General features: G+C 39.2%; 1 protein-coding gene and 1 long non-coding RNA gene across 2 annotated transcripts; one reads left to right on the top strand and one right to left on the bottom strand.

Moving 5' to 3' along the window:
* Positions 1 to 5705: 5705 nt before the first annotated feature.
* On the bottom strand, positions 5706 to 7328 carry LOC306863746 (transcription factor JunB-like). The gene has a single exon (XM_079407279.1). The coding sequence runs from the start codon at positions 7046 to 7048 to the stop codon at positions 6119 to 6121; it is 930 nt and encodes a 309-aa protein (XP_079263405.1). The 5' UTR covers positions 7049 to 7328; the 3' UTR covers positions 5706 to 6118.
* An 86-nt stretch (positions 7329 to 7414) lies between these two features.
* On the top strand, positions 7415 to 14252 carry LOC306864113. Its single transcript, XR_013783742.1, has 3 exons — positions 7415 to 7559; positions 10235 to 10319; positions 11023 to 14252. It is a non-coding gene; the product is annotated as an uncharacterized lncRNA (long non-coding RNA).
* The last annotated feature ends 2490 nt before the right edge of the window (positions 14253 to 16742 follow it).

The raw sequence follows: 16742 nt of genomic DNA, 5'->3' as shown, positions 1-16742 counted from the left end.
GAAGCTGATCTGAGGCATCGGTGAGAGTCTGAGGAGGCTACAGGAGAGCATGATGTAACAGCTGTGTTGATCTGAAGCAGCCGTGTCAGTGGGTGTTTGACGGAAAGTGTTGAGCCTCAGCGTTCATCTTTCAGTTTTGGAAGGGACAAGAAGGAATATTCAAGAGATCACAGGAGAGATTTACAGTGAGTGGGAGAGAGAGAAATGATGAAATGTGCAAAGTCTGTGTGTGATGGAGGAGATGAGCCCACATTTTATCGTCATCAGTCACTGATGTTTCTCCTGTGTGTGTGTGTGTGTGTGTGTGTACATGAGACGCTCCTTCTGACAGTCTGTCAGGCGTTAAGAAGCTTCTCTTGTCCACTACATGTAGAATAGAGGAAGTAAGAAGAATAAATGTTCCATCCGGCTCATCACAAAGGCAGGATAAAAATAACACACACAGGTTCTGTTGTGAAGCTTTGCTGAATGAGCTTTGACTCACTCATGACCGCTGCGCTATTACAGGCCTGTGAGCCATTCTCATGTCAATTAAACTGAAAAAGGGAAACGAGAGGAAAACATAAAACCAGAATAACTAAACTCACCTTCAATATGAAAAAAGAAACAGTTTCAGGTTAACTCATAGAAAAATAAACAGTTAAAAATAGACATAAGAGAAACTTTTAAAGGTCTTTAGAAACTCGTATGTAGTCTACTGGTGAAGCCAAAGCACTGAACTGAAGCTATAACTTTATTTAATTTAAAGAATTCACATACTCAAAAACTCTATAGCCAAAAATCCTGCTTATATATTCCTTATTTTTAATGTAAGAGCAGTGGTCATTTCCCTTTATGGTTTTACTCAAAAAAAAAAAAGAAAGGAAGAAAATAAATATGGTTACTAGTTAAACTATAACCACAAAATAACTATGGTTTTGCTATAGACTAACCATAGTTTAACCATGGCATTTGTTGTAAAACTGTGGTTATACAAATGATAATAAAAAAGAAGAAGAAAAAGAAAGAAAACATGGTTAGGCCCACACTTTTACTATAATAAAACTATGGTTAATTTCCCTAAGGGTTGCAAACTGAAACTGCTGTTCCAGTCTCGTCTAGTAATTTAGTTTAGAACACTCCATTATAGCCTATTGCAAACTGCACTCTAATTACTATTATTTTTAATTAAAAAAATATTAATTGAATTTACTCAATTGTTTTAAGGTAAGAGGTTGCAATAAATATATTTTACCTACGTTTAAATAAATTGTTAAAATAAATTGTTTGCAACCACTTACCTTAAAACTATTTTGTATAATTTTGTTCAGTGTGTTAATCGATAATATATTATTTTATTATCGTAAACACTGGTTTGTAGTGCAAATAGTTTTACCGTTTACTGCCCATTGTTATTCTTATAGTTATTTACTATTTAAGTCTCGCACATTTGGCGAAAATAACTTGTTCCGTTTGCAACAAGTGGATAAACAGGGTTATTTGCTGAACCTCGTGTAAACGCCAGCAAACATTCGAATGGAACAAGTCCATTCAGGTGAGAGGAGGTGGGAATGTTCCACTCATGAAACTAAAAGAGCTGTTGATGTGTCAGATGAAACGATTAACGGTGGGGCGCACCCTGAAAATCTCCAAAACAAGCCGAGCGCGTGTGCGCGTCCGCGCGTCTGCTTGCTTTGAAGTGGCTTCCTTTGATTTCCACCTCGAGAGCGAGCAGAAAAACACGCAGGTGGGTCACTGACGTCAGTGACAGGTGGACCCGAGTGGGCTTTTCTCACAAACTCCGCTCCCAATTTCCAGCGAGTAGCACAAAAACAAACGTCCCACACATTTCAGAGCCTGCTTTGGGTTTTGGCGTATACCCGTTGATGTTAGTAGGTCTATTTTATGACCATAAAGTATCTAAAACAATAACAGCACGTCCTAAAACATATTATTTGTGTTGTTTAATAAATGGATCGGTTATTGAGGCAATTAATTCAGAAAGTTCAGCTCAGGGTCGCATATTTTCATGCGAATGCTCTTCATTCCAGCGCCAGACTTGTTCTCTTTATAGATCTCATGCGCGTCCACCACCTACGCGCGCCCCTGCAGCGCGCCTCCGGTCCAGTCATTCCAGAGGTCACAGTCACTTCCCAAAAGATTCATTCAACTCCCGAAGACACCCAAAGCACCAAAATACACAGTAATATCATGAATTAGGAGCAGATTATTCTGCTAATACGGCAAATTATTATATATAGTCTACACTCCAAGTAACACATCTAAAAATATATATTTAATAAAAATAAAAAATTAACCAACCAATAATGATTTGCTAAAAAGATGTTGTCTTTTATCTTTTGTAAATTGGTCTGTGTAACCAATTTAGGCTGATCAATAGTTATCAAATATTATCTTCATATTTACAGATGCATTGAGGTTCAGGCTTATACAAATCTGATCTCTTTACATATCATTTAACTAAAAATAAACCTAATCTTTGATGTTGAAGGTGTATTTTTGTCCCTGACCTCTTTTTACCTGCTATATCTCTGCATAAAGTTCATCAATTTTTTTTTGTGCATGGTTAGACACGATTTGAACTAATAAATAGTAAAATATATTAAAATTTAGGTACTTTAAATTATAGGCCTACAGACAATTTATTGTATATCGTACTATTTATTGTGTGCATACATATTATATGTATATATATATATCTACAGTCAAACCAAAAGTTATTCAGACTCCTTCAACATTTCTCACATTATCACAGTTTATTTGCTATAGTTTAGAAAATGGTAATAAGATATGACAAGAACTCAGAGTTAAACTGTGTCAGAACAAATTCATATCGGTAATGTAATGATAGAAAGGTGTGTAATGAATTCGGTTGAATATCTGTCACCTGTTAAATTTAAGTACACAGTTAATACCAATTTAGGTCAACCAATCACCAAGCAATGCATCATTTTGTTCAGTCTGTGGTGTAAGAAGGTCGCATTAAAGAAAAGCATTTAAGCAAAACATGGTCAGGTCAAAGTGTCTGAATAATTTTTGGTCCCAAACTTTTATCTCTTCATACTGGTAGTCCGCTGTATGAAGGATTTTTGGGTATGATATGTCACAGTTCACTTTATTTTGCTCTCCTCACTTACATAAATGAACTATAGTGTCCTGCACCCACTAGTAAAAAGATATCAAAAATTATATCTGGTGTCTGAATATTTTTTTTTTTTCCTTTGACTGTGTGTGTACATATACAGGTACATCTCAAAAAATTAGAATATCGTGACAAAGGTCAATATTTTTTGTCACTCATTTCAGAAAGTGAAACCCATATATTATAGAAAATTAGAATATATTAGAATATTACATAAGGTCAATAAAAAAAGGATATTTTAAACAGAAATGTCAGGCTTCTGAAAAGTATGTTCATTTCTATGCACTCAATACTTGGTTGGGCCTCCTTTTGCATGAATTACTGCATCAATGCGGCGCGGCATGGAGGCAATCAGCCTGTGGCACTGCTCAGGTGTAATGGAGGCCCAGGTTGCTTTGATAGCGGCCTTCAGGTCATCTGCATTGTTGGGTCTGGTTTCTCTCATCTTCCTCTTGACATCTTCTCATCTTCATCTTCCATCTTCCTCTTGGCGAGTTTGCTGGCCAATCAAGCACAGTAACACTATGGTCATTGAACCAGCTTTTGGTACCTTTGGCAGTGTGTGCAGGTGCCGAGTCCTGCTGGAAAATGAAATCAGCATCTCCATAACGCTTGTCAGCAGAAGGAAGCATGACGTGCTCTAAAATTTCCTGGTAGATGGCTGCGTTGACTGTGGACTTCAGAAAACACAGTGGACCAACACCAGCAGATGACATGGCAGCCCAAATCATCACTGACTGTGGAAACTTTACACTGGACCTCAAGCAACATGGATTCTGTGCCTCTCCACTCTTCCTCCAGACTCTGGGAGCTTGACTTCCAAATGAAATGCAAAATTTACTTTCATCTGAAAAGAGGACTTTGGACCACTGAGCAACAGTCCAGTTCTTTTTCTCCACAGCCCAGGTAAGATGCTTCTGACGTTGTCTCTGGTTCAGAAGTGGCTTGGTAGCCCTTTTCCTGAAGACGTCTGAGCGTGGAGACTCTTGATGCACTGACTCCAGCTTCAGTCCACTCCTTGTGAAGCTCTCACAAGTGTTTGAATCAGCTTTGCTTGACGGTATTCTCAAGCTTGCGGTCATCCCTGTTGCTTGTGCACCTTTTCCTACCCAATTTCTTCCTTCCAGTCAACTTTGCATTTAATATGCTTTGATACAGCACTCTGTAAACAGCCACAGCTTTCAGTAATGCCCCTCTGTGACTTACCCTCTTTGTGGAGGGCGTCAATGATCGTCTTCTGGATCATTGCCAAGTCAGCAGTCTTCTCCATTATTGTGGTTTCAAAGAACAAGAGATACCCAGAATTTATACTGTAGAGATGGTCATTTATTGAAACTCAAATGTAAATATTCTAATGTTTTGAGATACTGATTTTTAACTTTCATGAGCTGTAAGCTCTAATCATCAAAATTAAAACAAAAAAAACTTTTGACTAGTTTTACTTTACATGTAATGAATCTAAAATATATGAAAGTTTCACTTTTTGAAATAAGTTACAAGAAAAAATGAACTCTTTCACAATATTCTAATTTTTTAAGATGTACCTGTATGTATATATATATATATATATATAATATTGACAAGAACACAGTTAAACTGTGTCAGAACAAATTCTTGATAATGTCAGATTAATTTAGAAAGTTATGTAATGGGATTACAATTAACCAAAAATTATTCAGTTGTTAAATTTAAGTACACAAATAGTTAATACCAATTTAGGTCAACCAATCACCAAGAAATGCTTCATTTTGTTCAGTCTGTGGTGTAAAAAGGTTTCATCAGCAATTAAAGAAAAACGCTTAAGCAAAACATGGTCAGGTCAAAGTGTCTGAATAATTTTTGGTCCCAATTTTTTTTATCAGTTTTGCTGGTAGTCCACGGAAGAATTTTGAGGTATGATATGTCACAGTTTACTTTATTTTGTTATCCTCACTTATATAAATGAACTAAAGTATCCTGCACCCACTAGTAAAAAATATCTATTTATTTTATATAATATATAATTTATTATATTACATATATATATATAATTTATATTCTATCAAAGGTTTCTGGATATATTCTGAAAGATAGGTTTATATTATTAGCAACAGCATCATTGTAACCGTTCAACCCACTAAGCTCTGTGGAAACACACACACCCCATCCCACATGCTCACAGTGGTCTTGTCCAACTTCGGAAAGCCCCGCTGCTCTCCAGCCCCGCTGATCCTGGAGCAGTGAAACTATTCCACCGGGGCATGTGGGCGGGGAGTGACGTACGAGGCCCAAAAACGACCATATATGGATGTGCTGCTTGACGTCAGCAGGACAGGCCCAGAGTCCCTTGTGTGAACCCGCAGGACGCGCTAATCAATACACAACCCCCAGAAAACAGCTGATCACTCTACAACCAGTAAACACTAACATCATCAGAATTATTCATTAAAACCTGTCTCTGTGTTTTCATGTTTTCAGGGCGTTTTGTGGGTGAATTACTTCGAGGAACGGTGAGCATAAGAGTTACATAACTGTCTGAAACCGAGATACAAACAACACAAATGAACAGCCATACACTCGGATGTTATATTTCAAAATCTTTACTTAAATAAACATCGCACACATAAAAAAAGAGACATTGTAAACATGTGACATATAGTATCAGGATCAACCTGACTAATACAATAATTTATGAGTTCAGGAACTGCACGACAATATCAGATGCGTTTACATGATCAAATACACAGTTGATCACGAGAGACAAAAACAACACGTTATTGATACTGAGGCGGCGACTGGCCTTTCCACTTCGCTCTCGGCTCCCGACTGTCTCTGGGGGCTCGGAGGCGTTCTCTCCCGCTCCGGGCGCGGGTTCGCTCGTTTTATTCGGAGCTCAGAACGTGTCCAAAACGCCTCGTCTGAGGGCTTTTGAGTTCCGTTCAGTCGTAGAACCTAAACGATTTCCAGTGTTATTTCTGCGTAAAAGTCCAACCGCGTTTAAAACGCTTCCATCTTGCTGGTCAACATCAGCTGACAGCCGCTGTTCATGTGCCTCAGGACCTTCTGTTTGAGTTGGGCCACCTGGTCCCGCAGGACGGAGGCGGTGTTGGACAGCCCCGCGTTGTCGGACTTGAGCACCTTCACCTTCTCCTCCAGCCGCGCGATGCGTTCCAGCTTGCGCCGGCGGCATTTGGTGGCCGCCACTCGGTTCCGGAGCTTCTTGCGCTCTGCCTTGATGAGTTCCTGGCTCTCCATGTCGATGGGAGACATGGGTGGCGAGCCGTCGCTGCTGTGCATGTCGGGAACGGTCTGGGGCTCCTCTTTCAAAGGCACGAAGCGCTGCGCGAAGACGCCGGAGTGCTGGAACCCGTGCGTGTTTTCCGGGTGTTGGCTCTGCTGTACGTGCGGCGGCAGGTAGCTGATGGTGGTGGATGGGTGGCTGGGCGCTGGGCAGTACGCGTTCAGCGTCGTGTAAATGGGAGGCTCAGACTGCAGGGAGGAGCCAAAAACGGACGCGGTAGTCGAGCACGTCGTCACGCCGCCGGTTCCAATCGACACGTTGGGCGGGGGCATGTGGTTCAGCTTGTGAAGATCGTCCAGAGCCTTGACGAAGCCCTCCGCGAAGCCCTCCTGCTCGTCGGTGATCCCCCGACTGTAGAGATACTGGCCCGGGGTGGGCGTCGTCAGCACCCCGCTGCTGTTCTGGAGGATGAGCCTCTCCAGCTCCGGCGAGGCGAGTTTGAGCGAGCCCATATCGGCGCTGCTGCTCTGATACAGATCCGATTTGAGGTTCCGATAGGGCTCGGTCAGGTTCAAGTTCATGCTCTGTTTCTGGAGTTTATAGTCGTGAAGTGCCGCGTCGTTGTGACCGTAACCCAGCAGAAACGAGTCGTCATGATAAAACGGCTGCTCCATTTTTGTACTCATAGAGTTCTTCTGTTGAAAAGGCAAAAAACAGGCTCAAAGTCCTCTTTATTTAAAGCTTTAAGCGTTCAAAAACAGCGCGAGGGACGATGACACTCAATAAAGCGGCGTTCCGTCCCGTTCCGCTCTGTATGGACGCTCCTCTTGAATGAACCGGAGTCCCAAAGATGTAAAGAATAACGCGACAGAAACGCTCTTGAGCCGCGAATAATTGAAAGAGTCCGTCTGTTGAAAGTGAACTCTCGTTGGGAGCGATGTTCGTTTGATTGGCTCTGTTGCGCTTGTTCGTGTGGATCGGTATCCCGATTCGTTTTTATAAGCGACTCCCGCACTGACAGCTGGCCACGCCCACAAGCGCCTGCGTCACGCGCGTCAGCGCGTCATTGTCGGGAACTGCCGGGGCAGTAAACAAGCCCGAGGGAAACCATTAAATAAACGGGTTAGGAATATATTCTAGCATGATATATCCTTTCTGCTAAAAGAAAGAGAAATCCTCTAACATTGGATTTATCAGGTAGGCTTATAGCTGGACTTCTGTTGGTGTATTTTTAAGTTCTTTATTGTTGTTTTAGGGCTTAATGTGATTTTGATGCGCGGGCGAGTTGACATTATGAAAATCTTTTTTTTTTTCTATCAAACGCAAATTTAGTTTGTTTTATGATATCTATTAGGCTACTGGATTTGTTGTATGATGTTTTTTTTTTATTATTTCTGTCGTGTAACAAAAAAAAAAATTGTAGAAAACGTCAGGTTAAGTAACAGATTTGAAGATCAAAATCTAGCTGTTTATTCTCAACTTGCTGAATGTGTAAGTTAGTAAAACTGCAAACATTCACTGCTGCTGTAAATCTCTGCTCGTCGGGGACCCTCAGACACCCGCTTCCTGTAGGAAGTTTACAGTCTAAATATGGGCATCGTGACGTGGCGTTCCTCTCAGAGGGAGCGTGAGTTGCCCCGCCCACTTTATCTGGACTGCAGCGCAGAGGCGCGTCCCCGACACTCAGGAGAAACACCTGCTAAACAAACGAACAGTACAGAAATCCACACACAATGACAAAACAACTCCTACTGAATCCCAAACACAAATAAACTTCCAGAAAATGCTTTTTTAATAGTATTATAATAGTCAACTGCTGAACCGGGTCAATAGGTTATTCATCGTTTGGATATTTAGACTCAAAATTCAGGTTCTGCTGCCAAATTAGAGGCTTTGTTTCACAAACCACTGTGTCTCTAGGGCTTTATAGTGATGCTGTATGTAGCTGATGCTCCAGAATTTACCGTGAGCCATTAATGATTCTGAAGCATGTAAATAATGTATTTAAGGTAAGTCAGTAACTTTAGCAGCGTGTTGTTTGTGCTCTACTCACTTTGAAGGAATATCATGTTTTCACAGACAGAAATGGAGGCCGAGTCAGTCGCTTTAAGGCCTTTCGAGTTTGTTTGATGTAGGACAGTCATATTAAACAGCAAGGGCAGTACATTGGCATGAATCAGAGTGATATTTGATATACTTCTCAGGTAGTTCAGAGGCGTTCGGCTGATGTCCCGCTCCGCACCTGTGCTGCTGTGTGTTGTTCAGTATGCCAGGCTTCATTTCCACACCTGAAAGCAGCTCGGGAGTTAATGTCACCTGTCCCATCTGTCCTGAGAGCTTCATGAGATCAGGTTCAACTGATACAGATGCTTTATTAAAGCAGCTGTGATCCAGAGAGAGGGACTCTTTTACTTTGGAGACAACAGCTGACCTTCAAATTATAACACACAGGTTTACCAGAAGGAAATTCGGCATTTAATTCATTATTAAATTTAGCATTGCATTTCATAGTGTATTTATAGTCAATATTTGAAGTGGATCATAAAAAGTTCATCAAAGTTATCCTAAGACAAGAACATATTTTGGTTTTAGGTTTTAGGACAATTTTGATTAAAGGTTTAGATCCACTTCAAATGTTGACAAGTGTATAGTAATGCATTAATATTAATATAAGGTAGTATTTATTACTAAAATTAAGACATATTAGAGTTTTTGTTAAATATAAAATAGCATTGTATTAATAGTGTTTATGAATGTTAATAAGGATCACACACAGGATTATCAGCAAGGAATTTATTTATTATCATTTAATAAATGATTAAATGTTACATTAGATTTTATAAAAATATGAAAATATGTATTAATACAAATAAACATTTATTAATTATTTGCATAATAATAATATTAATGAAAGTTATTCTTACATTTAATTGTGTACATTTATATATTTGATAAAACTATGCATTTTAATATTTATGAATATTAATATAAATTAATAAACATTTAGTATTAAGTATATTATTTATCAATATCTTTGTTAAATATAAGATTTTTAAAAATGTATTTATATATTTTATAAATAATCTGTTAATATTTATGAATATTATTAATATAAATAAATGATCATTATTGTTAAATATTATTAATGAATGTTTCTGTTAAATATAAAATAACATTTTGTAAAATGTATATGTTACACATTTTTTATTAGATATAAAACAACATTTAAACATTATTTATACATTTTTATAAAATGTATATTGTAATATGTGTGGTGCAGTTGAACCACACAGCGTTATGAAAATTCCTCTTTCAAACAGCCAGATTTCTTTATATATATAAGTCCACAGACTGATTTCTGCATTCAGTGCTCAATTTTAGTGTGCCCCTGGAGAAGTGTGTGACTTTGTCATGCTGTTGTGACATTAAGGTGAATTGTGGTACTTTAGCAGGGGCGGTTGGATGTTTACATTAACACTGATGGAGCGAGCAGCATGTGTGTGTGTGTGTGTGTGTGGCACTGTGCCATGAGGACGTTGGCACAGCAGTGGCAGAAGCATCATGCAAAATCCCACACAGATGGATGAACCTGTGTGTGTGTGTGTTATGAGGCCAAGGTCAGTGTGCTGTTGTTGTTTACCTGGATCGCGGGTGGTTGGTACATGCAGTTCTCTGGCTGAATGTTTGTTTTATTCAGATGAAGGGCAGCAGGTCTCATTCTGCCCCAAAAAATGCCTACTTTGGCCCTGATTTCCATCATTTTTGCACAAAAACATATTTAGAAATGCATTTTATTACTGTTGACTATAGTCAGTAATAACCCCTATCAATCGTATGTGTGCGCTTATGTGTGTCTATGTGTGTGTGTTTAGGTTGACATGGATACGAGCCAGTAAAAATAATGTAAGCTGATCCTCCGTGTGAGAGAGATCCGCCTGAGGCCAGATCACATTTACGGTAAGAGTGAGACAGAGAGACTGTATAATATGTGTGTGTGTTTCAAAATGTTCAAAACACGCTGGGTAAACTCTCATCACTAAATACCCTTTCCTAAATATCCAAATATATATGCAGCACTACTTTTAATTTGCTAAATGTAACTATTGAAACTCACAAAGCCTGTCAAGGTAACAGATAACCCCAAAATCCAATTGAAGACAGTACTTTTTTAATGCTTTAATGAAAGTAGTCTCTTCTGCTCACCAAGATTGCATTCATTTGATTAAAAATACAGTAAAAAATAAACTGTGAATATATTGTCAAATTAAACTTATTGCTGTGATCAAAGCTGAATCATTCTTCTGTGTCATATGGTTTTTCAGAAATCATTATAATATGCTGATTTGCTGCTCAAGAAACACTTCTGATTATTATCAGTGTTGAAAGCAGTTCATATTTATGTGGAAACCATGATACATTTAGATTTTCAGGATTCTTTGATGAATAGAAAGTTCAAAAGAACAGCATTTATTTGAAACGGAAATCTTTTGTAACATTGTGTCACTTTTGATCAACGTATTTCTTTCAAAAAAGTTATTTTGTATTTTTTAAGTGTATTTACTCTCTAAAATACTCAGTTCTTAGCTGTAAATATCATATTCCTCGAGATTCCAGTGACTTCATCTTTAAACAACGGCTGTATTGTGTCTGTGTTCGTCAGGAGAACAGGCGTCTCATTGGTCACGTGATGACGGTGACTCACGTTCACCTCTGGTGTCAGGCTCAATCAGGGGTCAGCGAGCGCAGACAATCACAGGTCTCCCTTCAGACTCGACCATGTCTCTGCGTCAGCAGAAAAATACAAGATGTTTGCTGAAGAGGTGCTGAAGAGTGCTGGACACCGAACCAGCAGTCAGCAGAAAAACGAGGGCCGCCGGCCAAGCACACAGACGGAGGGTTAGAGAGGTCCAAAAAGCCAACTCTTCATTGAAACTCACACACAGAAGAGTGTTTGTAAGTTTGTGAGGACAGAAATACACTGACCTGTCATGACCACATAAATGGAGCAATTAACAGCATGTTAATGATGAGTAATGTCCATCTCACCAGCTATTTCTGTGAAAAAAAGTCTGTGAAAGTTAGTCCACTTTTCATGCACTGCTTTCCCACTTATTTTTCTATGTAAACACTCACTTGAAGAATGTTACTGGAAGCCTGTTTTGCCACAGAATTAAAAAAAAATAATAATAATAAAAAACATAAAGGAAATTGCATTTTTTACGCACAATTGCCCATTTATTTCTCATAATCCGGAGAAAAAAAGTCAGAACTGCAAGATATAAACTGTTTTTTTTTTAATCTTCAAATCAATAGAAAAAAGTAAGAATTGTGAAATAAACTCGTAATTGCGAGAAGAAAAGTGCAGAATTTTGAGATATAAACTCAGAATTGCGAGAAAAAGTGAGATAAGTCGCTATTCATTTTTCATGGAAACGAGCTCCCATACGTCTTTGACCGTTGAGCTTGCATCTTGGGCCTCATTTATAAAATGCGAAGAAACCATCCTTTACAATCATCTTACAATCAAATATGTGTATGTGTGATTCATAGAATGAACCTACGTACAGAAAAACACACGTAGGCCTGCGCCTCTCTTTAAGATGTGAAATCTATGAATCGCAAGTGATCTTGAACTTGCGCGCAACTGAATGATTTCAGCTCTCTGCCTTGTAAACAACTCCTAAATAATGTCATTAACATATAAAAGATCACCAGTCATCATCCAAATTCTTTAATTTAGAATAATGAGCTGCAAAAACATCTTATATTTTCAAAAACCTGCAGTACTTTTTATCTCGCAATTGTGACTTTATAACTCGCAATTGTGTTTATATCTCACAATTCTGTGAAAAAAAGTAAGCAACGGGCTTCCGTATTTTATATATATGAACATTGGCATGGATTTAAGCGCATGCACACTCCAAGATCAAATCTGTGAGTACGAACAATTTATAAATGAGGCCCCTCGCGTTTTTTGCAGCGCCATTTTTCCATTCCGTTTCCAGCACCATTTTTCCATCTCTTGCGTTTTTCCATTCCACTATAAAGTTTTTTTAAACACAAAAATGTTCACACGGAACGAGATTTGAGTTCAACAATGTTCAGCAATGTAAACACGTGCTAGGCAGACGTCTTCAACCGTTGCGCTCGCGTCTTTTGCCACGCCTCGCCTATGCGTTCTAAAAACGCAGCACTCAAATTAAAAAAACGTACAAAAAAAATCTTAAACTTAGAACTTAAAATGTAAAAAAAAAATTGACCTTGCGTTTTTTTGTTCTACTGCATTGCGTCTCGCGTTTATGCGTTCCATTGCACTGTTTCTCCATTTGTTTGTCTAAACCTGCGCTAGACGAACGTTTTTCACGTGTCTTTTACAGTCAACAAACTCTAAAAATGTGGCGGTCAAGTTAAAAGAAGTTCTCGCATTCCAAGACCTTGACCCGTGAAAACATCTTCCAAGGGTTTGGAACAATCTGTCTGTCTATGCAGCATGAAGAATAATTGATCGTTCCGAGATCTGTTTTTGACAGGTGATCATTCCAGTCTAAAGAATCATTAAAAGCATCAGTGTGACATTTAATATCATATACTGCAGCAAACCGCCAGTGAATTTAACAAGACAAACAGGCCACATGACGTGTGAATAATAGGGTGTAGTTATCTGAGGATTGCATTAGTTATTATAGTGCTAAAGGCAAGAACTTAACATGATGTGTGATACTGAATTTGTGTAGCTCAACACATTTGTGTACTTCTTTGTCAGTTGAGGGAATCCTAATGTGTCAGCGGGAATGGCTGACGTCATGGTTCATTTAGAGGGCGAGATAATGAGCGATGATGAAGAGCTGATAACGAGAGAGAGACATAAATATGACGATGAAGCTCCTCAAAACCAGATGGTAAACACATTCGCATACACATCCTGCTGCTGATAAGCATCATGCGCGTGTTTTTATCAGTCTGCTGTCAGAAGAATCTTCCATAGTTTGTAGATACACTTTTTGCTATTTCTTTGGAAATCATCTATGATCTGAAGCTGATCTGAAGAACCAAGGACTTTATTCATTTCCAAACATCCATATCAGAGCCAAAAATTGTTCTTGATATGAAGTAGGCTCTGCCGAACCTAAAGAACAATAGACGTAGCATTATTTTAGGAGTGTGTGTGATGTTTTTTTCCATACTGTGCTTACCAAACCAAGGAACGAAGGCATTTCATAACATGTTTAATCACAGATCAGCTCTCCATGAAGCAGTTTACATGAGCAACTCCTCTGCCCAGAGCAACACGCACACAATAATGTCCTGCTTTCGTCTGTCCGTGTCTGTTTGGATAGTTTGTGGTGTGGTTAATATTTAGGGTTGCTATAAATCATTCACTGGTTGTTTAAGTCCTGAAAAAAAAGGAAACACTGTGACATTGTTGCAGTGTTGACAATTGCTTTAATGAAAAGTTGCTAGATGACGTTGTGCGCTAATTAGCATATTCATGACGCCATCATGTCGAATCATCCCTTTGCATTCATAATCCTTTTATACAGCCTATTCTTACAGCTAAAGTCCCAATAAAACTGTTCGCGTTTACATATTTTTATATTTCTGTAGTCAACATGATCTATTAAGGGGCTGTTCACACAGAACACGTCTTTGAGTATAAAAGTGTGAGGCTCAGTGCTCAGGAATCGTTCAGCACAGAATGCCTCCTCCACCGTGTTGCTTTTAGATAAAATGATTGTCATGCCAACTTGCTTCTGTAAACAAACGCTTGCCACGCCTCCGGGGTCTTCTGATTTGAAAACTTGACACGGCGTCTTAAAAGTGCAGCGCTCACATGCGACATGCTGCAAAAGATACAAGACGTGATCGTACCCATCATACACATCCATCTAGAAATAAAAAAAAAATGGAAAAGTAGCGCATTGGAATGGGAAAACATGTTGAGTGTGAACACCCCCTAAGACTACTGTATATGTAGTTCCAATCTGCTGCTCTGCCATGCCAAAATCTTGATTATTAAATCAAGTCAAGTCACTATTATTTGTATTGTGCTTTTAACAATGCAAATTGTGTCAAAGTAGCTTTACATCAGCTTGATATAAAGCTGGATGGCTTTACATCAGCTTTAGAGTATTTAGGGGAAATAGTGTGTCAAAATAGTGCTATTCTCCTCTGGCCAGACAAAATCAGCAGGTTAAATCTAGGCTAAAGCAGAGTCAGATTGTGCAAAGGACTCATCTGGTTCCTGTGGTCTTGTCCCGATGGCCATCTAGGAGACAGGGTCTTCACTGGGGATCAGTCTCTGGGGCTCATCTAGTTGTCCTGGTCTCTGCTGGCGTTCAGGGCTGTAGAGGTTATCTCTAGGTGCTGATCCATCATCTGATCTGGATACAGACTGGATCCGGGTGACTGTAGTGACTATCTGATCTGGATACAGTCTGGATCTGTGTGGCTACGGTAACCTCGGAATAAGAAAGAAACAGACTAATATTAGCGTGGATGCCATTCTTCTAACGATGTAACAAGTTGGGTGTTATGGGAAGTGTTCCCGGTTCCTGGCTGACCTAATTAAGCAAGACGTTATCTTACAAAATCACTGCTGTAATTTTAGCTATATTTTCATGTGATATAACTAAAGAACAGATAAAATGTTACAAAATGACAATGTCTGCCTTATTTTTTGTTTTGTTTGTTTAATGACACACACCAAAAATCGCCAACTATATTTAAATATCATTGAAATAGCTCCTTATCGTAAAACATAAATAAAATTTGCAACAACAATGAGAAAGTTGCTAAATTTGGAGACTAAAATTCCCAAATTGGCAACACTACATTGATCTGTTTGTTTGAGTGACAACTTCTGAATTAACCAATGGAGTGAGTTTGGCTATCTTTGGGGCATGGCTATCTTTTTGACTGACCAGTGGCAGTCAGACATGAGTTGGAGGAGTGTTTGTGAAAACCTGTTTGAAAACTATTATTTTCAATGTTTTTTGGTGTTTTTGCTACTGATAAAGTAGTCAGACATTTTAAAGGGGGCATAACACATACAGTTTCACCCAATCTCATGTTAATCTTGAGTACCTATAGAGTAGTACTGCATCCTTCATATCTCCAAAAAGTCTTTAGTTTTATCATATTTATAAAAGAAAAATACAGCTTTACGATTCTCTCCAAAAAAAAGCCGAGCTCCTGGAGGCGCGCCGTGGGTGGAGCTAAAGAGTGACGAGCACATGAGCACCGATTGACAACAAAACGCTCTCGGTTACTCACGTAACCTCGGTTCCCTGGGATGAGGGAATGAGACATTGCTATGGGAAATACCCGTTCCTCAAATACTACTGAAGCCTTATTGAATCACGCCAGTGAAACTGGCCAATGGCGTTCAAGCGCGCGAAATATGAGCGGTAATCCCACTCTATATAAGGCAGTGCTTGTACATCATCCATTCAGAATCTTTGACTGAAGCAGCTTGGCATTCTAAGATCCTGAGCTAGGTGACACAGCAATAAGAGCAATGTCTCGTTCCCTCATCTCAGGGAACCGAGGTTACGTGAGTAACTGAGAGCGTTCCCCTTCAATTCAGTCACTCAACATTGCTATGGGAACGTATAAAATCCCGCCGTGTCACAGCAATGGAGCCTGGCTTGACTAAGTATGTCAAGTTTCACATTCGGAGCCGTAATGAGAGCGTCAATGATATTGGTGCTCTTGGTAAACACAGCTCAGGTCTACAGGACCTAGTTGAAACCACGTAAAAGTTGGGAGCGGCAACTAGACGATGCCACTTCACACCTTTTCACGCTTTACATGTTACCCTTGGGAGATATTATCAGGAGACATGGTGTTAGTTTTTACTGTTATGCTGATGATACTCAGCTCTATATTTCTTCGCGGCCCGGTGAAACATACCAAATTGAGAAACTAACGGAATGCATAGTCGATATAAAATCTGGATGACGAATAACTTCTTCCTGCTAAATTCTGAAAAATCAGAGGTGTTAATTATCAGACGTAAAAACCCCACATGTTATAACCTAGAACACTATGTAACACTTGACGGCTGCTCTGTCAATTCTTCTTCATCAGTTATGAACCTAGGTGTGCTGTTTGATAGCAATCTTTCATTTGAAAGCCATGTTTCTAGCATCTGTAAAACTGCACTTTTCTATCTCAAAAACATATCTAAATTGCGACCTATGCTCTCAACGTCCAATGCAGATACTAATTCAAACGTTTATGGCCTCAAGTTTAGACTATTGTAATGCTTTATTGGGTGGTTGTTCTGCACGCTTGATCAACAAATTACAGTTGGTCCAAAATGCAGTAGCTAGAGTCCTTACTAGAACCAGGATGTGCGACCATATTAGCCCGGTTCTG

Source organism: Barbus barbus, assembly GCF_936440315.1.
Source record: "Barbus barbus genome assembly, chromosome: 4".
In the NCBI taxonomy this organism is placed as follows: domain Eukaryota; kingdom Metazoa; phylum Chordata; class Actinopteri; order Cypriniformes; family Cyprinidae; genus Barbus; species Barbus barbus.
This window is presented reverse-complemented; position numbering and strand designations above follow the sequence as displayed.